The 26,426-nt window shown below is 38.1% G+C and overlaps 2 protein-coding genes across 2 annotated transcripts in view; both read left to right on the top strand.

The window, feature by feature from the left end:
- The window catches only part of mcu (mitochondrial calcium uniporter), a 76,790-nt gene extending 62,520 nt beyond the window's left edge, over positions 1-14,270 (top strand). Inside the window, exons 3-9 of the mRNA XM_057342090.1 lie at positions 2,809-2,872; positions 5,033-5,203; positions 7,287-7,391; positions 7,486-7,646; positions 8,314-8,517; positions 8,634-8,750; positions 10,427-14,270. Coding sequence (XP_057198073.1) covers positions 2,809-2,872; positions 5,033-5,203; positions 7,287-7,391; positions 7,486-7,646; positions 8,314-8,517; positions 8,634-8,750; positions 10,427-10,507 — 903 coding nt within the window. The 3' untranslated portion in view covers positions 10,508-14,270. The remainder of the gene's footprint in view (positions 1-2,808; positions 2,873-5,032; positions 5,204-7,286; positions 7,392-7,485; positions 7,647-8,313; positions 8,518-8,633; positions 8,751-10,426) is intronic.
- A 1,692-nt stretch (positions 14,271-15,962) lies between these two features.
- On the top strand, positions 15,963-26,362 carry oit3 (oncoprotein induced transcript 3). The gene is made up of 10 exons (XM_057342088.1): positions 15,963-16,005; positions 17,239-17,298; positions 21,007-21,381; positions 21,458-21,571; positions 23,236-23,358; positions 23,444-23,566; positions 23,657-23,817; positions 24,167-24,579; positions 25,386-25,485; positions 25,645-26,362. Exons 1-10 carry the CDS (start codon positions 15,963-15,965, stop codon positions 25,807-25,809), a joined length of 1,677 nt encoding a protein of 558 aa, XP_057198071.1. The 3' UTR covers positions 25,810-26,362.
- The last annotated feature ends 64 nt before the right edge of the window (positions 26,363-26,426 follow it).

Here is a 26,426-nt window from a genome sequence, read left to right as displayed (position 1 = left end):
GTACATATATATAACGACAACATTAGCCTAATCAACGACTGAACTGTTCAACATTCACGTAGTTTACTGGTCTGAACAAAATAATCTGCTACTTTTTACCACAACACGTTAAGTGTGGTTGTTTAGTCTTTATTTACAAGCACTACACACATTCATGACGAGACACGACAACATGCTAGCTATCGACACCGGCAACCATATATTATCTCTCAGCTACCTTATGCTTATAAAGTGTGAACCGGTGTTGCGCCAATGACACAGACTAATAACAAATACGTTCAAAAGTACAGGACAGTAACAAAAAATGTACAAATAACACTTACAAATCCAGGAGCAGGACCGCTAGGTCTGCATCCGTTTTGCAACCCGTTGCCTCTTGCTGCTCGCGCCACCAAGTGTAAGCCCGTCCGATATTGATTCGTGACCGGCCTCGTGTCCGATCACTCTCTTGCTTTCTTTTCTTTGCTTCCTCCGACAATACCCTCTTTGTTTTTTTGGCTAGCTCTGCCATGGTGATGTTTTGGATAGTTTCATCTTACTGTTAGCTCTGCTGTTGGCCAACTTCTCCCAGGCTACGACTAAAACGTGATGTATGCCGTAAAGCAGGGGATAGGCGGGGCTTGTACCGGCCCCGAACACCAAAGTTACAAGTGCAATTTCAGCCAATAGGAGGCTGCTTAGGTAGCAGCGGCAGTAAAATTCGTCCAGTTAAAAGTTGTCCTACCACTAAAATAATTTTAGAGACATTATTTTAAGGTCAAAAAGTTACTCATTGCCGCTTTAAAACATCGATGGGGTGACCAATCGTATGGTTTGTACAGTTCAAACTCACCACATTTGTGTGTTTGTGTAAAGCCACTTTCACCTGCAGTGCCCTCGACACCTTTTTCAGCTGTACTAATGAAATCAGACATCTCCTCTGTGGAAGAATTGACTCATTATCTCTTCATTACTAATGAATGACACTCCTCGTCTGAAATCTACATTTAAACGGCAACCTAACAACTGAAGCGACCTCACAATCGCCCCTCAGGCTCGACCCACTCACTCATTAAAAACTTCACACATCCTTTCTGCCACGTCACTTGTCCTTGTGTGTCAGGAGGGTTGATTTACACATTGAACGTGGACATCTTGGACCATCACACAGTGTTTAAAATGACGTCTGAAGTTCGTAGGCTTCATATTTTAGGTATTGTACGACTCATTACGTAATCATTATTCATTTCCTTGTGTTTCGCATCCAAGTATCAGGGACACGTTGAGTCACTCATCTGCTTACAGGAGGATCAGATGCATAACTGCACTCAGATGTTTAGAGACAGTAAATAGTACACGTAGTAATTTAACAGATGCTTTTAGCCAAAGCCATTTACAATACACTTATTCCCTGAGAAGTCCACCTGGAGCGTCCTTGAGGTTAAGAACACAGTGCTGTCAGTTGCTCATCCCAACCCAGATCTTTCCCTCCTACTGGACGTCACAAGTGTACCGGTGTGACCCGGCTCGAGTAAACGTTTCATAACTGCCGTGGAGTATTTTCAGACTGCTGTCAGGTTTGTGGAACAGAGTGTGCGGGAGTTAGTGTGTGAATATGCCACGGGTGGGCGGATGCATGCAATGCTCCATTTCAGACTGAACTGGGGCGGCTTGTGAACATGTTGTCAGAAGAGTCCCGATCGGACCTGTTCACCACAACAGCAGGTGTACGCTAAAACAGCCACGCAGCACATCTCTGGACATTCTACACGCAAACACTGTTACTGCTGTCCTCAGCGTGTTTGTAATGTTGCGTAAGGCAAACCTCCCTCGAATTCCCATGCTCTCAATATAGAAACGCCACTCATTTGTGCCGTCATCCTCTCTCTAGCCCGTTTCTTTCGCTTCATCTCTCTGTCTGTGGTCAGAATCCTCCCCAGAGGCACTGTGGAAAACGTGAAGCATTTTTCTCCAAATTCAAAACATGTGGTTCCCGTCTGGCCGCCTTTCACTAGAGAAACGCCCAACGGGGAGCGGGAGAGGGCGTTCCATCAGGTTACAGTACTCGTTTTCTTCCGTCAAACTCTCGTTTGCATACTGATGTGTTCATTACATTTGCAAATATGTGCCTGCTGAAAATAACATCTTACCCAGCTTTGCTGGTCTGGGGTCTAATAAAGCTGACGTTCGTATGAATTACAAAACTCCTCTTACAGTAGAAAAGCAGACCTGACCGACCAAGCGAAGATATCGGCTAATTCCAATAAAGTATTTATCCTAGCAAAGAATACAGTCGACATTTTTAACAACCAATGTTTTTAGATTTCATTCACCCGGCGGGATGAAGCTCAGCCACTCGCTCACAATTTGTATCGCTGCTCTGAGTCGATGCAAAATAGAAGTGGATCAAACGTTGGTCAATCACTTCAAAGTTTCCATGATTCATTCCTCTGTCTCCTCAGTCTGAGTGTATAGCGTGTTGCAATAGCACACATTTCTTGCTATGGCCAAAATTATTATTGCAGATCACATGCAAAGATGTGTGGAATGCTTTCAAACCTCAGCCACTGCAAACAAACAAGCCTGAACAAACTGAGAATGTCTCGATCTCTGAACCGAGTATGTTGTGTAAGCAGTGTGGTAGATTTCAATGTTTGTTTTAAGCGAAACAAATGATCTCTCTCTCTCTCTCTCTCTCTCTCTCTCTCTCTCTCTCTCTCTCTCTCTGTCTCTCTCTCTCTCTCTCTCTCTCTCTCTCTCTCTCTCTCTCTCTCTCTCTCTCTCTCTCTCTCTCTCTCTCTCTCTCTCTCTCTCTCTCTCTCTCTCTAGGGCTGGAGAGGCTCTCCGTCATGGCAGGGTCAAAGACTACTGTGTTCACCCGCTGCTACAGAAGGTGAGTGGTCATGTGTACTCACTGTTTACTTGAACATATGCAAATGCGTGTGAGCTTTTTGCATCCCTCAGATGCGTTGCCAGCTATACAACTCTGCAATGACCTCTAACTCTTTTCAGCAGCCTCGGTTTTGGAAGTTTTCACGTTTACATTTATGCATTTGGCAGGTGATTTTATTCGAAGTGATTGACACACACAATGGTTCAAATCCTTAAGTTGGTTAATTTGATGTCGCAGCAGGAGCAGGAGGTGATGCAACTAGCACGGGACACGGCTATTTAAATCGGGACACGGCTATTGCGTACCAGTATGTCCCCAAAACTGAATTGAGAACCACTGCCTTAGTGCAAGTACATGCTGTCAGATATAAAAATACTGTAATTCAATTTGAATCTGATTGTTTCAATATAAATAAATGTACGTATGTATATACGTCATGACTGGCCATGAGCAAAAATAGCAACGTACAGTATGCAAGCCTTATGGGGCAGCATGTGCAAGCCCAGCAGCTGCCATTAAGATGAATGGGAATGCTAATATTATAGACGCCCTGGAATGCACCGCTTGCATTGCATTATAGGTAATGTCGTTCTGTTGCTTCTAGCCAAGGGCTGTGGAATAGATCACAGTGGTGTCTAAATGGATGGGTGATGGGAGAGGAATTGACCTCAGTGCATTGAGGAGAAAATGATGCTCGGATACTTCAGATGGGCTGAGAGAGAGCGAGAGCGAGAGAGAGAATATATGCAACTGTAGAGAGTGATTTACTTCACTGTAGATTTTAATAACAGTTTCATTATGACAGTCTGATCATCACACACTGGGTTGCAGAGGAAGTAAGATAGGAAATTTGTCTTAAAACAAGGACAAGAAGATTTGGCAGGAGACTGAAGATGGATGATAATATCCCACCGTGCATCAGAGTGGCCAGTAATACAAACTCTCAATATCAGTCTGTGATGTGCTGTTGTGTACATGACCTGCTCAAGACCTACACATCTCCAGAAACGACTTGTTTTCTAATGTAATACAATGTAAGATCGTTTGGTATGATTTATGATTATGACCTTCTGTCCCACTTAAATTCTGCACAAAAGTGGAAACGCAGTGACTCTGTGGCACTATTAAAACATTGCTTTGATTGTGTTAATGGTCCCATCCATCCAGACACGGCAACATTAGCTTTACTAATGGTGTGCAAAGTGTGTGAGGTGGGACTACATGCTGGCCTGACCATTTCTTAACTACATTAAAGCTACAGTATACAAAGGACCAAGAATCTTATTTACACTTGTCTTTTAAAATTTCTTACTGTATATAACTGAATACGAAACCGTTATGAAATCATTATTTTCATTACAGAAAAGCAGTTCTGAATGTGGTGGTCTATAAAACAAAACCACTAATGTTTGTGGCCACACTGCTCAACAAATGAGCTGAAACCAGAATAAACTGGTTTGCTGGTCTCTAGCCAGGCTGATATATTTGTTGATGTTGAAGTGGTTTTTTGCATGGACATGGCATGGTGTTGGCATAAAGATGCTAAATAACATTACTTTATATTTGAAATTAAGTTTCCGATATATCTTGTAAGCAGTTTTTTGAATGCCTTTTGTTCTCAGATCTCCTATCTGAGTGGCCTTAGCACCATTTCTGTAAAAATGTGTTTGTGTGACACTCTTACGGTCTTTATCATCTCGACAGCTACACAGACAAGAACGGTGTGGTGTGCGGGACAGCTCGTAGTAGATTCATGGACATTAAACGTGTCATTGTGGTGTACAGCGAGGTCCAGTTACCCACCGTGACCGTTAGCTATGGAGGATCATTCATAACATTGGTTGGACTGTCCTAGTGCTGCAGTCCCGATGATGAAATCTCCCATCATGCAAAAGAACCATTTACTGTAATAACAATACTGCCCCCTGCTGGCCAAAAATATATCACAGGTGTCTTTGCAGTGAGTTAACCACAGGTTTGACAGTTCTTGCAGGCAGAATGAGGAAACTTTGTAACTTGTTGGTATTGTAGTTTATTGTCACTGGACTGTTCATAAGGTACTTGTGTTTAGACCGGCCCTGGATGCAGTAGCTCAGGGTTGATAACATGACTGTGAGGTTTGGCTACATTTGATGGCTGTTTGCTTGGCTTTCTTCACAGATGTTACAGTGGTGTATCAGAACGGCTTGCCGGTGGTCTCTGTACGCCTGCCGTCCCGACGAGAGCGCTGCCAGTTCACCCTCAAACCCCTGACTGACACGGTGGGTGTTTTTCTTCAGCATCTGCAGGCAGAAGACAGAGGCATCGATAGAGTCGCCATCTACTCTACAGGTAAACTAATGCAACCCCTCTCACACAAACACACAGATGTCTGTCATTATGAATTTCTTTTCTTTTTACAGCACATTTACATGCAAAATGCTGATAAGCATAAATATTATCTGGCTTAAGATTATAAACTGGTTTAGAATTATCAATAAATTTAAAAAGGAACAATGCAACAACATTGTTTGCGACTTCACTGTCTTTGCTTATAAAGGCTTATTCATCTGATCCAGTAAATAAGTTTGTTGGCTCAGTGTGGATGAGAATTTATAATGTTGGTGTTTGTTGATGTTTATTGGCATTTTTTAGAGTTTGATGGGATTTTTAGAGTTTGTTGGTGTTTGCTAATGTTTGTTGGTGTTTGTTAGCATTTGTTGGTGTTTGTTGTCGTTTGTTGATGTTTGTTGGCATTTGTTAGAGCTTGATGGTATTTGTTAATGTTTGTTGGTATTCATTTGTGTTTGTTGGCATTTGTTAGAGTTTGTTGGTGTTTTTTATGTTTGTTGGTTATTTGCTAGAGTTTGTTGATGCTTGTTGGTATTTTCTAGAGTTTGTTGGTGTTTTTTATGTTTGTTGGTATTTGCTAGTTTGTTGATGTTTGTTGTCATTTGTTGGTGTTTGTTGATGTTTTTTGTCATTTGTTAGCGTTTGTTGGTGTTTGTTAATGTTTGTTGGTATTCATTTGTGTTTGTTGGCATTTGTTAGAGTTTGTTGGTGTTTTTTATGTTTGTTGGTATTTGCTAGAGTTTGTTGATGCTTGTTCGTATTTTCTAGAGTTTGTTGATGTTTTTTGTCATTTGTTAGCGTTTGTTGGTGTTTGTTAATGTTTGTTGGTATTCATTTGTGTTTGTTGGCATTTGTTAGAGTTTGTTGGTGTTTGTTGTCATTGTTGGATCAGTGTGAATTCGCCCTAACTGTCTTATTAATATCTTGTGCATGTACTGAATGTCAGTAAAGGCATTTACATGAAATGCAGAAGCAGGGAAATATGGACAATCTGAGGTCAGTCAGATTTTGCCTTAATTGTTTTTGACCTTTTCTTGATAAAAGAACAGAGCTTAAGACATTTACACATTGACCTTATAAATAATTGGCTTATTAAAGAAATAGTTCAACTGAAGATGTTGTCAGTTATTTACTCATCTCATTCTAATGTTTTTTTAATTATTATTTTGTGAAAAATGAGTGTACCACCAAGAAAACAACAAACAAAACAGCATAAAAGTAATCCATATGCACAACATTTTTCAAATGGATAAAACAGATGTGTTTGGGGAACAAATCTGATTGGACATTAAATGTGATATTTAAGCCAATATCCTCTGATTTCCCATTCTCACACCAGGTTTAATTGACATCAGATGTGCCATTGGTTTTTGTGCTACGTCACCAATCGTGAATCAGCAAGTTTGAAAAATGTGACCGCAGATAAAATTTGAGAGCTGCGGCAGAGGATAAGATTATCTGTGAATAAAGACCTACATTTCTGTACTTTACATAAAGTTATTATGTGCCTCCAAAAAACTTGCAATATAGCAGAAGTTACATAAACTACTTTAATGATGCTTTAATGGTGCCTTTTTGTAGCTTGGAGGTATAAATCCCCATTTGTGTTTCACAGAAGAAGGAAAATCATTGGTGTTGTGAACTATTCCCTTATGCACAGTTCTTGTGTGTGGTTCATATAAAGCCATTTATTTTTTGGCAGCTATAGTTGTACAATTAAAGCTATCAAATATTTGATTTAATGCACAAATCACACACAAACCTGCAGCTTGACCTGAAGTATTTCATTGATAGTTAATCTTATTACTGTTATTCAGGAACCATACTGGTTAGTGCAGTCTGGTGTTAGATGTGAGAGGTTCTGTGCTGTTTTTACTTCACTTTGTTTCACCTCGGATAGGAAAATGCTTCAGTTTTTCTTGGTGGGCACACTTGTAATGTGCAAGAAACCTTTATGTGATAAGCATTTAGATTAACGCTCATATCTTTGATCTTTTTCCCTACGAGCATTGCTGTTTAAAGGATTGCATCTTCCGTCTTAGGCCTGTTTGTCATATCTCTCTTGCCCTCTCTCTCTCTATAGACGGAGCAAGGATAGCGTCCTCTACAGGAGTTGATATTTTACTTTTGGACAACTTTAAGCTAGTCATTAATGACACATCGTACGTAGTGCAGCCGCCCAGGAGAGGTGAGTGTGGCCAGTTGCATTATGGGTCATTACATGCAGGACATAGCGGTGACGCTGTGCTGTGTTTTTAATATTCCGTTGGTGTCCATCACAGATCTGCTCCCGCACGAGGATGCGGATCGACTGAACGATGTTAAGTTCTTAGTGCAGCATCTCTACACCACTCTGCATATAGAAGACCATCAGCTGAACAAAGAGAGAGAGCTGATTGGACGACTGGAGGACCTTAACTCTCAGCTCCGCCCATTGGAGAAGGTGCCTGTGCTTATATTGGGCTAATGGTGTTTATTTAATGGAACTTTGGTGTCTTTTGTTGTACATTGTAGACTTTGTCTCCTATGCATTCAAATTTTTTGGCGAGGGGTTCTCAACCTGTTCGACTCCAAGGGCCCTGTTTTCAACAATATTTAAAGGGTCCCCCTATCTCCCACTCAAAGAAACTCAAAATTTCTACCCAATAAAATATTTTTATTATATTTGTAAATTATAATTACTCTGTGGATGAATCCGCATCTATGTTTTAAGAGATTTGTGCCCATGTTGCATTATTTGTGAGCTTTATATGCGCGATGACGTCTTACATCCCTGCCAAAGGAAGTAGTTGCTCTCAGCAACTTGCTAGAAACTACCGTTTTTAAGACACAATAAGGCTTTAAAAAAATCAAGAGCGGGTTATAATTGGTGTGTTTTGTGTCATAGAATAAAACGTGAAAATATTTAGAGGCTTTGTTTACCACAGACCTATACCAAAAACCCATTCAAAAAACCCATAGACTTTGGAGCGATGGAAGCGGAAGTCCTAAAATGCTAACTTGCTTCCGGGGTTTGCACTCCCCCAAAATTTTTCAGTGTATTATATAACTGCGCTGCACGCTGTGAATATCACGTTTACTGGGATGTTTATTGATAATCTCTTCACCAGGTTAAAGAAGAGTTGAGTAAGAAAGCAGAACGCAGGACCACGTGGGTCCTCTGGGGTGGCATGGCCTACATGGCCACACAGTTTGGCATTCTGGCACGTCTGACCTGGTGGGAGTACTCATGGGATATCATGGAGCCTGTGACATATTTTATCACCTATGGCACAGCCATGGGCATGTACGCCTACTTTGTGCTGACACGTCAGGTGAGCGGCTTTACACTTTTTAATCTCTGTTGAAGTTGAGTGAAGTTTCATTAGGTCGCCATGAATAGCAGACGGGAAGATATCTCTCTGACCTCTGCTGTTGTCCCATCACACAGGAATATCTTTACCCAGACGCCAGAGACAGACAGTATCTGCTGTTCTTTCATAAGGGTGCGAAGAGAACACGCTTTGACATTGAGAAGTACAACAAACTGAAGGATACCATTGCTGAGGTAAGCTTGCTCATGAACACATGTTTGTACTACATTCTCTTAAAGGGGTCGTATGGCACGAATGCGTGTTTTTCTGTGTCTTTGGTGTGTTATAAGTTGCTCATGCATGTATTAGACACGTAAAATTGCACAAATGAAAGTGTGGGAACAAAAGATGCATTCTATCTAAAAGCGAATGCTCACCCAGACCTGCCTGAAACGCCTCGTGTAACCACACCCCCACAAATCTACGTCAGTTCTTGGTATGATTTGACTAAGACCGCCCAAATGTATACGCAAGTAAGGTGGGCGTACCTAGGGCTGTCGCGATAAACCGACGATAAATATCACGTGATTTATGCACAGCTTTTGAGTGAAGTATGGGAAAATGCTGCTGCATCCCAAAGCCAGAGGGCGCTCTCGTGCGGAAACTCCAAATACGCACTGCTGAAGAAGACCATAACACGTTCTAGAATCTAGGAAATGCCTATGGCCATCTTTTTATCACTGTTACTCAAGCCTCATCAGGTATTTTTATGATAATAAAGTATATTTATAATGATCATGTGTGACGGGTGTTGCTTTTTAAAATGCACATTATAAGTGACTCAAACTCGCACTGCGAGCAGCATTTCCTACTGATCTGATGAAAATATATGTACAGTACTTTTTTTGTCTATTTTAGCACACATTCTTGTGTTTTACACTAACCATCTGCAATCTATTTTAACCTGTTGCTGCCTGTCCTTGTGTACTGTTCCAGCATGTGTATTTATATGAAACATTTCTCTTTTCTATGCTACTTACAGTATGTTTGTTACAGATGGCACAATAATTTCAAAAGCCTTATTAGTCTGCAACTAAAGCTTTGCTATTATACTGCCCGCAAAAAGTCAGTAAACCATGAATGATTTTGATTTAATGTGATGTGTGTATACAGTACATCACGGACATTTGCAAGGACAAGAAAAACATACATAAAAGTAGTCCACGTGACTTTTGCGCTACATTGACAGTTCGAAAGACATGTCAATGCTTGTCAACCGATGTTGATATAGAGCAAATATATTAAGAATACAGCACAAACTTGGTATTTTGTCCCTTTTTCAGTATTCAGAATTTGAAATCAGGATACATTTGCTCGAGAAGCGAAATGACCTAAGGTATTAAGGCCTTGTTTTCTGGAGAAAGGCTAAATTAAGTTTACGGCTAAAACAAGAAAAGATATCTGGCAACAGAGTAAGAAACTTGAATTAAATACCTAATAAAGACATAAAAAACTTCAACTTTATTTTTCTTACCCCATTGGCAGATATTTTTCTTGTTTTAAATGCAAACAGAACAAACATGAACTTTTAATATTTTTCTCAGAAAACAAGACGTCATATTTTAAGTAGTTTTGCTGCCTTAGTAAATGAATGTTGATTTAAGAATTCATAGTATTTTTTTTCATGTTTCAAGAAACAGTTCCAAGAATTTTTTTGCAGTGCACCAATTGTTCATGTTCTTTTTTAATTGTCATTTTTAGAGCTGCGCAGCCCTGGGTCATTGTGCACTTTTAGTAAATGGAAAAGAGCAGGGTGAACATTGTCAAAACAATCTTATTTTCCACGCGGGTTCAGAATGATGATAAGTCATTTACTTTCATTTTTGGATGAGTTAATCATGTTTGTTCTTTTCTTGCTGTTCTTCCTCAGACGGAGTTGGATCTAAAGCGTCTACGGGACCCGCTGCAGTTGAATCTCCCCATCCAGCAAGTCGATGCCAGCGAGGACTGATGACAACGTGAAGCTCTCACCTTGATTTCATTATCTCCCTCCTCTCGATTCCTTTTCTTTACCGTTTTAATTTCTGCCACCTTTGTGTAAAACCATAATCACAGCAAGCTTTGGAGTTTTATATTATCGTTTCGATTGTTTTCTCTCGTTTCTTTAAATTGCCAAGTCTATGCAGAGGAGAAGGGGGCACCATTAAATGAAAGAAAAACGACATCCCTGACAGAATGCTGATGACTTGAGCTTGCTAGTCAGAGTGCATTTATAACGCCACAGGACCGCAGAGAGACACGCAGCTTCCAGAACCTCCCTGCTACTGAGCAGAAAGCTGGGACATTGACGGTACATTGCTCGAGACGATGACAACCTCCACGTCTTGCATGACTCTGAGGTCTACAAACCATCTGTCCTTGAACAGTTTTTTCCACATTGGAGTACTTCTGATATTCCTGATTTTGCAGAAGAGATTTTTGGATGCATTGCTCTTTTCCAGCTCGGGAAAGATGTGTTTACCATCGAACCAGTCCTGTTACGGCTGAAACGCCACGTCGACACCTGCACCTAACAGCCTAAGCTAAACCCCTCCTGACTTCCCTTCTCGCTTTCTGTACGGACCTGATAAAGCTGAAGACAGATCTAACAGCTGAAATATCACTGTGTTCTCTTATTCCAAATACAAAAAAAAGAATCAAAGAAATTTTGGCACTTTTTATTTTTGAAGCCATATTATGTTTGATATTACGGTGATGAAACGTAATGATTTTTTTGTTTGTTTTTAGTCAATCACCCAACATTTCACCTGCAATGCCCTGCTATTTTATTCCTCAAGTGAAGCTCAAATGGTCACTTTGTCACATGTACACACACGCACACACCATTAGTTTACATTGTGATGAGACACACATGCACGTGAATGCTTTGCAAAATGTGCAAAGGTTTGTTTTGATTTTTTTAGATTCCTTCGTCACATTTTAATCAATATCAAGATAAATGAGCAAAACTGCATATCAAGGTTATTTTAGTTTACTACAATTAAAACTTTGAATACGCTTCTGTTCATTAAAATCAAATAAAATGTTGACCTAAAAATGATTGGAAAAACTTAAACTAAATGAAAAATTGAAATGTTAAAGCACTAAAATTATAATAATAAACAAAACAATGAATTAATCTTATATAGCAATATAAAAAATAAACAAATAAATTATAAAATGACAAAAGCATATACCAAAATTGATAAAACCTTTAACTAAAATTAACATCAAAATCTAAAAATTTGAAGCTAATTGAAAACATGAATAAAACAAAAATCAAAACTATAATAACTGTGCTGTATATGACATGTTTTCAAAAAAAGTATCCTGAGTTGAGTTTATTTTTTGTTTCATTGATTTTTTTTAGGCATAAACATCTCAAAATTGTATTTGATATATGCTTAGTAAGAAAAACATACCCAAAACAAGCTACGTTGTCTAAAAACGAATCTAATGATAATACACAAGTAACCTTACTAACCAAAGTTACTTTGTTTTCCAGTAAAACGTTTTTTTCTCTACTAATCGTTTTGATTCTAAACTTCATCAATGACATTTTCCCACAGTGCCTGACATCATCTGTGTGATCAAACACTTGTTTATCGACCCGATCCAATGCAAAAGTCACTGTGTACAATTTTAATCCTTTTTTAAATCATTTTTGTCAAGTTTCCATCAATGGTGTGGCGTTTTCAGCTGCATATACTGTATCTGCCTCAATATGCCAAGAGTCTTTTGGACCATGCCGAGAACGTGTAATATATTAGACCCTAGATTTAGCGTGTGTTTTGCACACTTTGTGGCATGCTATAGAGAGAGATTGTCGCATCCTTTGTCTGTATGTGGTGTTCTTAGCAGAAAGGCCTTTGCAGCATCAATTTCAACATGATTTTTCAACAGTTTTGTCTCGCTTCATCTTCAGTCCATTGATTATGTAACATTACAGTTATATACAGTATGAGAGGTCTTTCTTTTGTTCCAAGAGAAACGGTCACCTTCGATTCAGAGTGATGTGAAATGTACCCTTGTTCTCAAAGCAAAATGATCAAGAATCTCATTTTGCATGTCTGACTGAATGTGTTGGGATGAATGTGATGTGTTGAAGGCCTCTCAAGAGGGCCCTCAACTCATTTAACACTGCAAGGCTTTATAATGTAGGTGATTTTCGAGAGAACATGACCCAGCAGCTTTGAAGTAGAGATGTTGCTTAATCTGAGTTTGTCTGATCAAACAAATGAAGACAGCGAATGGACGCAGTGTATGACTGTGGTGTTGCCAAATGTTCAGGATCAATATCTGCTGTTGGTCCTGGAACAGCATTCCCCAGCCATGTACCCAAACTAAACCTAAGCCTTCTGATCAGAATGTTGTTCTAAAATCTGATTGAATGATCTAATCTGATTGAATGATCTAATCTGATTGAATAATCTGAATATTATTCTAAAATCTGATTGGATGATCTGAGTTTTGATCTAAAATCTGATTGAATGATCTGAATTTTGTTCTAAAATCTAACATCTGACTGAATGATATGAAATCTGATTCAATGATCAGAAAGCTGATGGAATGATCAGAGTTTTGATCTAAAATCTGATTGGATGAGTTGAATATTGTTCTAAAATCGGATTGATCTAAATGTTGTTCTAAAATTGGATTGGATGATTTGAAATCTTATTGGATGATCTGAATATTGTTCTAAAATCAGATTGGATGACCTGAAATGTTATTGGATGATCTAAAATCTGATTGGATGATCTTAATGTTGTTCCAGGACCGTTAAAGATGTCCTCATTTGAAAAACAATCATTATACCATACATCTTTGGTGCAAAGCCTCTTTTTTAACCTTGACGAAGTATAGATGCTCATGAATTTTGTGTTCATGGATAGTTTAACAGCAGCCCAGTCCAAAATTTGCTCACAAATCAATGAATCACTTTTCATAAAATCAAACACTCAGAAATGTTAGTGCAGGGCACTGCGGTTTCAAAAACTCACCCATCTCTCTCTTAGACATTTCAATAACTTGTTATCTGTTTATTTCTCAGGTCTTGGGCCTGATCATTATCTGATGAGTTTTTCTTATAGTTCATTTGTAGGGTTTTCTGTTTGTTCAGGGGTTTTATAATAATATATCAAATATATGGGACTTATTCTAAAGCGGGTGTTGCATGAATGTATGTTTACATGGGGAAATTATATAAAAAACGACTCAAAAAAGCAAAGATTATTATGAATGCTGATTGCAGAGGAATGAAATCATCAAGAGTTTAATTTTGCTCCAATCCTCCACGACCCGGCGGTCTCATCTCTCAAAACTGCCACTCGATGACTCGTGTCTGGTCAAGAGAGCTGCAGTGATGCCTTTATTCTCAACCCTGAGATGACACAGAGTATGAAACGCCATCATTGCTCCGCCCATTTTCCTGTCTTTCTTTATTCACCATTATACTCCCACACTGATTGCCTTTTAGATAGGTATATTAAAGTTTTTCATGTGCACTTAAAATGAAAATTATATTTCGGGGAAAAAGGAAATAAGAGTGATGTTGAATGGAAAACATGAAACATTTTTTCTTGATTCATATTCTTTGTTTATCGTGCATTTTTTCAATGCCATCGGATGCTGTAATGTTAGAAGACTTTAAAAATGAAAATGTAAAATCCTGTATCATTTATGAAATGTGTATAAAAGAGAAATGTAATTCAATTATCAATAAATACTTATCCAGTTTTGGAAATGGTTGTCAATTTATTATTTATCCATTCATTTATTATTATAATGTTCATTATTATTATCGTTATTATTGTTATTGCACGTAGAAGGCTGCATTCTTCAAAAAACGTTTTTAAATATATATTATAATATTTTTATTATTAATTATACTAGCAGCATAATATTTTAAGTAAAAATTAGGGAATTGATTAGTCTTGATTAAGTCCCCCTTTGACTTTAATATGCTTTAATGAAATCAAAACACTGACAGTTTGTACAAAGTAGTGAACACAATCAATCTCACAGATGTGCTTAGTTGTTTCAGGAAATTTCGATCTTTCTCAAATATTTTTTTTATTCAATAACTATATTTATTCATAAACTTTATTTCCAGATGTGTCTCAGACTTATATGTCGTTGTGTATATTGTGATATTGAAGGATTTGTTTTTAAGTGAACTCAAGTTATGTTTACTCCCTCAATAGTGTTGATCATTACAGCCTTGACCTGCTCATCTCTACATCCTTACGCTTTGTTTCCCATTTTCCCCCAAGATAGGAGTGTATCAGCAGCACACTCTCAACTTCATTATTATGCAATCCAGTACTCTCAATCTTAATACTCTTTTGCACTTCACAGTTGAAAACTAGACTGTTTTCCTCCCTGCACTGCATTTACTCCAATATTCTGTCACTGATCATAAAGAACGGTTTAGGATTAGTGGACAGCTCCGTTACTCTATACGGCATTTGACACGTTCCCATCCATTTAACTCCTTTACTTAAATGAGAAGAAATCTCCCTCCGTCTAGATTGAAATATCTATGCCTGTCAGGTTCTCCGGCTTGAAAAATAAGGCCAGTAGCGACTGTGAGATTTTCAATCTCCTCTAGACAGTCATGTAAATAACTTGAGTCCCTGTGCTGACCTTCAGATACTTTACTCTGTGTTAATGATATCAATGATTAGCACATTGTTCTGTCTCTTCTGTGCTCCTGTGAAGGACAGCAAACTTGAAAAAGTACAAAGCTAAGTTTGACTGGTGGACAGGTCGTCTGTTGTCCTACTTAAATTACCAGAAATAATATCGACTCTTAGATGAGATTCCTTGAGATGAATGGAATTCTGTTTCAGTTTCTATTTTTGTGCTGTTTGTCAAGATTTAATGTTAATACTTAACGCGTATGCATTCGACTTTTATGCTTTTAGCAGATGCCTTTATCCAAGGCAACTTGCAAAGCAGGGAGCATTAATCATTACCTTAAAGCAACACTATGGAATATTTGCTCGTGTGGTTGATAAGCGCAATTATCTGTTACTAGTGTCGTAAATACTGTCGCTATATAAATTCCCCGTGGTCAGTGCAATACACGTGAATTTGTTGACTAAGCTGAGGGAACAGAAACGATGGAACAAATGCAGAAACGTCGTTTGGAAACTCTTTCGCAGGGCGGGGCTGTGTGTAACGACCCGAACACAGAACTTACAGAGTGTGGTTGTAGCCGCGACGCTGCTCGGGTAGCAGCGGCAGCAGAATTCATCCAGTTAAGAGTTCTACCACTGAAATCATTTTAGAGACTTTATTTTAAGGTCGAATTATTTTAAGGTTTTAAAAATCACAAAGTGTTGCTTTAAGAAAAAAAAAAACGGGAATAGGCTGGAAATGCAATAGCCTATATTAAATAATACATTTCCATATTGGGCCAATCTATGATAAGCTGCGATTTCTTATGCATTATTGTTTTATTGCAATATATTGTTTATTATTGTATATACTTTCAATATTATATTATATTACATGATTTGATATATTGACAGTCAATGTATGGGAAAATATAGTTGCTTCGCGTAAGGGTTAAGATCCAACAATAAGTAAAAAGACAAAATGATGTTTACAATACATCTTCTATAAATTAAAGTAATGTCAAGTACAAAAAAAGACCCCCCTTTAACTGTAACATTAATATTAAACATCGCACTTTTGAGGTAAACTCATTTTTCAGTACTTTCATTTATATTATTGGAAATAATGTATAATGTATAGGAAACATATTCTTTGATGTTGTTTACATATTATTTTCAAATATCGAAAAGAAATCCGCAAATACAGAACAAATATATGAAAAATACATACACACTCTTAAAAATAAAAGGGCTTCACGATGCCATAGATGAACCTTTTTGGTTTAAATGGTTCCATAAAGAAACGATAACATCCAAGAATCTTTCTGTTTCACAAAAGGTTCTTCAGATTATAAAAAGGTAAGAAAGAGGTGGTTCTTTAAAGCACCTTTGACTGAATGCTTCTTTGTGGAACCAAAAAATGATTCTTCTATGACATCGCCGTGAAGAACCTTTTAAGTTTTAAGTGCAGGGTAATGTTTATAAAAAGATGAAACATTTTTTTGCTCCAGTAGAGAAAGAAGTGTTCAAATCAATGTTGAAAATGTGAATAAAAATACTGTATTTGTTACACATCACATTAAACAAGAGACCCTGCTGATTACAACGATACCAGGTTTACATGAACAAATGAATTATATTGAAATGTATTATAAAGATGTAAAATGTGCAAGTTCTGACATGTAGTAATTTCTTCCCACTAGCTTATTTCTAATTGGTCAACCTGATGATGTTGCAACCTTCAGGGATGTCTCATATCAGGGTGGGTTGGATAAGCCAGACTCCAGAAACAATGAGAGGATGATCATGTCTCCATCCGGACGGGAATGTTTCTCAGACAAAGGACAGAAGAAAAGGTCAAGGTGAGACTGTTGTCCGGTCCATAAGATGAACAATAAATACAATATTTACAAGTATTGCATTATCAGACCCATCCTTCATATTAGCATAGATAACATGCCACACTAAAAAACCCCGAAAACTCTTCGCCTCAAACTGAAGTGTCAAGACTGGAGTGACTAGATGTTCACGTGGCTTTTATTTGACAAACACACTCTGACGTTTGTACGATCCTCTCGACCACTGGACATGTTTTTCACCCTGTTTATTCTTCTACATACTGTGTGTAAAACCAAGGCCTTGGGTAAGCATACATTGTGTTCTGCTAAAATAATAATGGTCATTCTTAAAGACACCAGTTATGTTTCTTTCTGATACAGCTTAAAGAAGGTCAACAGTTTTTGCACAACTGAGGAGTTGTTGTTTTAATATACGGTAATATAAAGACAAAGTGTGGAAGTGTTTGTGCGAAAACGCTGTGATGTGGGGTCTTATGGGTGGTACTGGCACAAAAGTACTTGCGTTATTCTAGATACAGTGTCTATGATATTTTATTCTCTATTCCTTCGAAATAGATGTATGTCATATGCCTCCAGTCTGATCAGTTGGAAAACTAATAGCACACCTCAACATAGCGTATTATTAGTGTTTGAGGTTTGTCCAAATATTAATGATGCTTGCCTGAAAAAAACAGTACGAGCAATGTAAACGATATGGCTGGTATGCAGTATACCGTAAGTGATTTTGGAAAACGTGTGAATACGATCAGAATGAATATGTAATTGTTCCTTAAATATATGAAGAGTTTGGTTCCAAAATGAGATAACAAAATTTTAAAAAAAAATCAAAAATCATGTTTTTTATTATGTTATCATGTTTTTATTGTGTTTTATTGTGTTTATTGTGTTAGTATTTTTTTTAGTTGTTATGCCTTAAATCAAAACAAATCAACTGCAGTTTGATTGATATTAATTGGAATGCACAATAAAAAAACATGATTTATGAATTTTTTTAAAAACGGAGTTATCTCATTTTGGAACCAAACTCTTGAAGAATTTTTTACAAAATCTCATGTTAACGTTGTCTTTCAGCAAATAAGAAAAGTGAATAATATTCAATCTATAATAAATAGAGTCCTGCTGTTATTCTGTTCTACTGCGTTTTTAAAAACACATTACCAATCCATGCATAATTATTAAGAAACATTCTTAATTGCAAATAAAAAAGTGGATTGAAGCAACCGAAGATGATTTATTGTAGCGGTGTCCAGGAATACAGTGTTTACAGCAAACAGTCTTGACCTGAACATCCGCTTATCCTTGGCCTCCGGCTGTTCTTGTATCAGCTGAACATCCTTAAAAGATAAACCTATCTATAGTCCGTCTGTGCCAAGAGCCCTGTGATTCAATGCTATTAAAATTCATACACACTCTGACATTCACAGAGCGAAGGCAAACATCACTATAACAAATCTTCGCACTTTAGGTTCGTGATCTAGACCCCAAACCTGCCTTATTAAACTTCAGCTGGTAACTCAACCCTCACAGTTTCTGTGATGGGCATGAACGATACCTCACATCAGCATTCTTAAGGGCTTGCCCAGGGGACAGTACGTCACAAAGACTTAAGGGTGGTCTCCTCTGACTAGGGTCAAACTCACATCAGCACTGTGAAAACCATTTCCTCAGAATATGAACATCTAATTCACATTGAAGTGCATTCACAGACTGTGAGATGAGAATATGTGAAAGTAAGTGAAGAATTTGATTCCAAAATGAGATTGCATTCACATTTTTTCAAAAATCATGTTTTTTATGATGTTATCATGTTTTTATTGTGTTAGTTAGCTGTATTTTTCAAAACAAACCAACTGCAGTTTGATTGATATTAACTGGAATGCACAATAAAAAAGCAAGATTTTTTAACATTTTTTTAAAGCGCAGTTATCTCATTAGGAAGCAAACTCTTCAGGCGTTCATCCACTTGCCAATAGTGTGTTTGAACCAAAAGGTCTGTTCCGTTTGAACATCTTAAGTTTAGATGATGAGGTGAGTTCACCTGGATGTGTGCTGTATGAGGAACAGCGTGCTGCTGCCAGCATTGATTTTTCTTTTATGCCTGTTGATCATTTACTGTGGAAAGGATTTCCCCTCTATGCCTCATCATCCGGCTGACACCTCCTGACCAATGCTCATTCTCGCTTTACGCTTCATCATTTTTTATGTCCGTATTATGGTCCGGCAGAGCAGCCCAACTTTAAATTAAGATCTAATTATGTGTATAGAGAATGTGAGAGAAAGGGTGCAGTGTGTGGTATTGATCACTCAGCACCATTTGAACAGAGACTTCCCTTTAACTCTGTCAACCAGCTGAGGTGAATCAGGTTCTCCACAAACAGACCAAGCTCTCTCTTACTCCAGGGTGCAAGACATCTTGTTCACCAACAAAACTTAACTGGTAAAGCCGGTTCTATTGTTGTGATGTTGGCTAGCTGAGAAAGATTCGCTAGTTAAAATAAAAAGTGAAGTGTCAATATTGTGCCAATAGTATAATCAAAGAAAATGACAAATGTTAAGACTGTTTTGAACATTTTCTTCCCCATCTACTGTACCATGGAATCAATGAATGGCTTGTTTATAGACCATTTTGCAAGATGTAAACAACACTGGTCCAGAAACACTTGAAGAGTGTATTTGCAAAAACAGATTTACAAATATTTAAAAATCATGTTTGAGTTAATATTACTTAATCAAAACAAAACCCAAACACAATTTGTATGATATGAATTGAAACGCACAATAAAAATCATGATTTCTAAAAAAATTTTTTAAACACAGTTATCTGTTTTTTTACAAATTATCTCTTCACTTTTTAACATAAAAGACCGTTTCATCGGACGCGCGTGCGCCTGACCCCCAGTGAACTTCCGGTTTGTGTTTGGCTAGTGTCTAATAACATAACTATTTATATTTTATTTAATTTATGTTAATATTCATTTATATTATTATTGTATTGTATAATAATTGTATTAAATAAACGGTTCGTTGAATTTCGTTGTATGTTAATTTGATTAAATAAACAATTTGTTGAATGGGTCCTTTAGTTTCGACGCATTTAAACAAACCGTATGATACACTGACATCTAGTGGTTGAGTTTGGTATCGCAGTCTAAATTTAAAATATTGGAGAGACAAGTTTAGCCAAGTAACGCTTCTTCTCGGTTTATTTAGCTTGTTATCAGAAATAATCTACAGGCACTCTATTGTTTGTGAATGTGTACCGGGAGTTCAGTTGGGGTCACAAAAGTGCGCATGCGCATTTATGTTGTTAAGATGAAACCGACTATAAGAAAGTTATTATTCAAAGCTCTGCTCTTGGCCTACAAGACCACCACTGGTTCGGCACACCCATACCTTCACTCGGTAATACAGATTTATGAACCCGCCAGATCCCTACGCTCTGCGACCGCATGACGTCTTATAGTGCCATCCCAAAAAAGGAAAAAAATCACTCTCACGCACCTTCTCTGGATCTGTTCCTTTGTGGAATGATCTGACCCCTGCCACAAGATCAGCAGATTCTGTAGCCATCTTTAAGAATCGTCTGAAAACACATCTCTTCCGTCAACACCTGACCGATTAGTACTGACTTCTATTTCTTCTCTAGTCTTTCTATCCTTACAAAAGAAAATAAAGAAAAAAAATCCTTGGCTTTTTGTATACTGTGGTAGGCTATATGAGACCAGTTTTACTGTGCTTATGCTTTTTGTTGTCCTTATGTTATTCCAATTGCTTCCATTGTTTACCTCGTTTGTAAGTTGCTTTGGATAAAAGCGTCTGCTAAATGACTAAATGTAAATGTAAGAAAATACAACCAACAACACTTATAACTGAATCAAGATATTGATAGAAATTAAGATTATGAGTGCACATAAATGAAAACATTAAACATTAAAAACACAATTTGGAGACCAACATATTTTTGTCTTCACCCCTGTCTTTACCGTGGTCAGCTATAGATCCCTGCTCGGCCTACATCAGTCTGAACGAGCCCTGGCGAAACACCGACTACCACGTCAACAACTCAGCGGGAGTCCCTCTGTGTGACCGGCATGTGGCCGGAGAATGGTATCGCTTCACGGGGATGGCCGGCGATGCTATGCCCACCTTCTGTATTGAAGAGAATCACTGTGGTACTCATGCCCCCATTTGGCTGAATGGCAGCCACCCACTGCTCCGTGACGGCATTGTCACCGTGCCCGCGTGTGCCAGCTTCAATAATAACTGCTGTCACTGGACCGCTAGTGTGGACGTGAAGGCCTGCGCTAAGGGTTATTACGTCTACCGCCTTCCCCAGCCCTCCGTCTGTTTCCACGTCTATTGTGGCCGTAAGTCTTCCTCATGTCTCACTGGGTCTTTCTGATGAGTTTTGTGTATGACTGGTTTGATGTGTGTTTTCTACAGATTTCTATGACATATGCGATGAGGTGGAGTGTAATGGGGCTGACTGTCCTGTTGAGCCTGAATGTCGCTGTCCTAGTGGGACTGTTCTGGGAACTGATGCACAGACGTGTCTGGGTAAGGCCTGCGCAAAATAAACCTGCTCTGCTATCAAACTAAGTCACTTTGACTCAGAAACACATTCTGAGTTTTAAACACTAAAAAAACAAAAGTTACATTTTTCCAGTGAAAGAGTTGTAATAACTAAAAACTTTTGCTGAGTTTGAATCATCTAAATATTGGCTGTAATGAACCTCAGTTATAAGGAAAATGAATTCCAAAGATTGCAAAACGTTTTTGGACATTATTTTATAGAGTATACTGTATTTCAGAATACATTTGTATACATTCTAGAATATAAGACAACATTACAGATCGAAACATAATGCAAAAATAATGTCGTTTTGGTATTTCATGTAATGTTATTTTTTCAAGCTAAACATAATAATAAGTATGAACCCTGTTTAACTTTCCTGAGGTATAAACACTACCTATATGTATGTATCTAAAACCTAAAAAAGTAAATAAATATATAATATATCAAAATAATATATCAAAACAATAAACTAATAAACTAATGAAATACTTAATACACTTTTGGATACAATAACATATAATATAAAATAATATATAAAATAACAATAAAAGTATGAAATACTTAAAAGAAGTTAATTAAATAAAAAACTTAAATAATTGTTTTATTTTTAATCATTTTTAATGTTTGTTTGAGTGTTTATGAATGTTTATATGACATAATGTGTGTTAAAATTCATTCTTGCCAATATTGATTGGCGCTTTCGAAACACTGCTCCTCAAAGCTTCACAATATAACAACGAACCACTTCTTCAGAGCATTAAATTGGCCAAGTTCCAAGAATTCCGCAAACAAGGCTTGGTTTCAGTGTAACGTTTCAAAATGTCTGAGGTTTCGTCTAAACCACACTTGTTTGAACCCAGTTTAGTTTTGAGGAACCAAACACTGCCTCAAAAACAATCGACTGTCTTGACAGTGAGGCAGCAGGGCAGTTTAGTTGTCTTTAATTTTGGACACAGACTTTTTCTATTATGTAATATATTATATTTGCTTTAGGCATGTAAGAACTGAATCCTATGTAGAAGAGGAAAAAGCCACAGGAGGACAATCAAGAGAACATAATTAGTGCGATTTAATGGATGTGTGGTCAATTACTTGGAGTTGGATGTACAGTTGGATCTAACATTTTTTTTTAATGAAAGTAAACTTTACTTGTCGATGTCAGTAGCCTCTGTTCCAAAACCCAGAACTGACTATAGAGAGTATTTAAAGGCCCCTGACATGAAGGTCGACAACATGATGGTTGATTATTATACACTCTACGTGATTATTGTAGTGTTTCTCAATCTTTTTAATGTCAATCATTACTATGAATTATAAGGAGCTTACATTTTCTCTGGAAGACACAATCCCAGAATGCATTGTGCCAAGTTCAGTGAAAGTGTGATTTTAATTATAGTAAGTAGTCATTGAAAAACAATTTAATATTAAAGCAATATTTGTCTGTGCAATGTATGTTTATGGTTATTAGAGTATCATAATGTTAGCTTCGCAACATGCTAACACCAAACTCTATTGAAATCAGATTTAAGTAGGATGCTGCCCATGTAGACAACAAGGCAGCTCGCTAGGTTTTGGAACAGAGCCACAGTTTCCATTTCCATCTACCCATCAGTCTTTAACTTGGCTCTGGTGTGTGTTGTGCCAGACGTAAATGAGTGTGAGAAGGAGAATGGGGGCTGTGCAGAAATATGCATCAACACCAAGGGTTCTCGCCGATGTGAGTGTGGCCGGGGTAAAGTGCTGGACGTGGATGGAAAGAGCTGTAAGGGTAAGAGCAGTGAGTAAAGCATACAGTATATGTGAGTAATCATTCAATCTACTTATGCGTTGTGGACATCTGTGGTATTGTGTAGAGATTGCTGGATGTGAACACGTGAATGGAGGCTGTAGTCATGGATGCTCCTCAGGGGACGACTCGTATTACTGTCACTGTCCACGGGGCTTGACGCTGGGAGATGACAAACGCAGCTGTCAGGGTAAGATAACCAGTCTCTCGCTCACTCACATCTTTTACATTCTTACTCTTTGGATCTGTAGATCTCACATAAACACTGTTCTGTGCGCAGTCCCTGTCCAGTGTGATCCGAGCTCCATAGAGGTCTCAGTTCCCAAAGATCTGGTTGGAGGGCTGGAGCTCTTTCTGTCAAACTCCTCCTGCCGTGGCGTTTCCAATGGCACCCACATTAACCTCCGCTTTAGCTTGAAGAGCTGCGGCACTGTAGTGCAGGTAAAACTTATACTGTGCGTCTAAAAATAGTCTTTGGTGTAATGAAATTCATTCATTATGGGGCACAAACTCCTGCAATTGAATTCTTTTCAGTCTTAAACACAGCATGAAACCAAAATGTAACCTTATAAGTACGTAAGGTACTCTGCAATTTCATGTTTTAAACAGAGATGGCGATAGAGAGGCAAACGTTGCAGATTGCAGTTTTAATTAACAAACAAATCATATTTCAACATTGTTGTAGGCTCCTATTGTAGGTTTTGTATGAATACATCACATTAGTAAAATGCCTAGAGATTCTTACAAATGTTATTTCATGTTGACCCTAACCTTTTTTTCTCTTCTCCAGGTCACTGATGATAAAATTGTTGGGACTAACTTGGTGACAGGGCTGCCGAGGTCAAGTCCTGGCAGTAATGGGGACCTGATCGTGCGCACCAGTAAACTACTCCTGCCAATTACCTGCGAGTTTCCACGTCAATACGAAGTGTCCGACGGTTACCTGCCCAGCCTACGCAACACGGCACTCGAGTTAGCAGGACACAGTGAAGGAGTTTTCCCCTTCACTCTGGAGCTCTTTAAAAACGCTGAGTTTTCCGAACCCTACAGCCAACCTCCTCAACTGCGGCTGCGTGACTCGCTCTACTTTGGCGTGGAACCTCTAGAGCGGGTGGATGGTCTCAGCGCTTTTGTTGAAAGCTGTTTTGCAACACCCAGCCGCAAGGCTGACCAGGCCTTAAAATACTACCTCATTAAAGATGGGTATGTATTGAGAGAGTTGTATCTGCTGACGCAAGCAATCAGGTCATGTTAATTCGATAGTGTACCCTCCATTAAAAGTGCTGTAAGAGTTTTCAGCTGTTTTGCTAACTTCTGCTTAAAGCTGCAATCTGTAACTTTTGCCTCTCTATCGCCATCTCTGTTTGAAACCTAACATTGCAGGTTGCTTGCAGTAATTTTCTTCAAACTTCCAGTGAAATCAACTCAAAATAAAAATCATTATTATAAGCTCACTGTTGTGAATCGGGTTAAGATAAAGAGACCTTTTCATGTACTTTTTTTTTTTTTACCCTCCCTTCCAAAAGTTTGCAGATTGCAGCTTTAACGTAGTGGTTGAATTCCCCAAAGCTCCACCCTTCAAGGACATGTCAGCCAATCCAAGCATGTAAAAGTCAGAGAGAATTCTCTGATTGGCTAAAAGAACACAGGTTGCTTTCGAGGGCCTCTTTAAAAAAAAAATGTTTAGGGTAAACTTAAAAAATAAGTAACCTGGCTGCCTTAAAATTTTGAGTTCATTCAACTTAAAAATATTAGTTAACTAATGAATTTCATGCAAACTCGCTGTGTTAACTAATATTTTTAAGTTGCATCTATTCAAAATTTTAAGGCATCCAGGTTACTTATTTTTTTAGGATTGTGATTTCGTTGAACACCTATTCCTGTAATATGATATTTAGGTATTAGGTACAATTTCTGACATTTAAAAACAAAAAGCTTACAGCGCCTTTAAAAAGAAGCAGAGTCTATATTTGGAAGCTCTTGTGTATTAATGGCCATATGTTTCTCAGCTGCATTTCAGATGAAACCGTGCGTCAGCTTTCAGCTAAAGACCAGCTCTCCAAACACTACCAGGTCCCTGTCTTCAAGTTCATTGGCAAGGACAACAAAGTGAGTAAGCGGTGCATGCTGGGAAATCCAGCTGACTCCTGTGTCATGCGTGCATGCTTTCGGGTGATAATGTGCTAGCCTGTCTCTGTATAAGCAGTGTGAATCTACAACAGTTATGGTTTTGTCTACATTTCCGTGTGTTATACGTGTGTGTATAAGGAGGTGTTCCTGCATTGCCGTGTGCTGGTGTGTGGACAGGCTCAAGGCGAGACTCGTTGTACACAGGGCTGTCGAAAGCGGTTGAGGAGAGATCTCTGGGTCGATCAGCACCAGAAGCAAGACGTTCTGTCAAGTGGACCCATTCACATACTGCCAGACCCATGAGACACAACCACCATCCAACATGCATTACTGCTAATAACCCATAGCCACACAAACATAACAGCGCCCTCTACAGGCTATAAGTTTATATACACACATTCATACAGTATAACTGCAGTAATCTGGCATTTATCAGTAACAAGGCACAGTTGCCCAATCCTTAAAAAGATAAGCTCTAAGCATTTGTGGCATAATAACAAAAAACACAGAAATTCATTTTGACTCAGTAACTCATTTACTCACTAACTAACCCCAGAGGTCAAACTGAGCCGTGCTGATCATATATCTGTTATTCTGCAATGATTTTTTGCTTTCCACTGCTTTTGAAACAACATTTACAAATCCTTTAGAGACTATAAACATATTCTAACTCATTCTGAAAATCTAGGTGAAGTATAGAGTGTGTATAGTAATGCATATCTGCCAATGTGAGCACAGAAACATATAATTTTTTATTGTATAGCTTTCACAATTGAATACAAAACGTTCACAAATAAACCTGAGGATTTCAATAAAGCTTTTAACAAGACACCATCTGTGAAATTGCTGGGTCTTAAATAAAAAGGGTTTAAAGGAATAGTTCACCCAAATGAAAATTCTTTCATCACTTATTCACTCTC

The sequence above is a fragment of the Triplophysa rosa genome, linkage group LG9, assembly GCF_024868665.1.
Source record: "Triplophysa rosa linkage group LG9, Trosa_1v2, whole genome shotgun sequence".
Classification (NCBI taxonomy): Eukaryota; Metazoa; Chordata; class Actinopteri; order Cypriniformes; family Nemacheilidae; genus Triplophysa; species Triplophysa rosa.
Note: the sequence above shows the minus strand (reverse complement) of the source record. Positions and strands in the feature narration are given on the sequence as shown.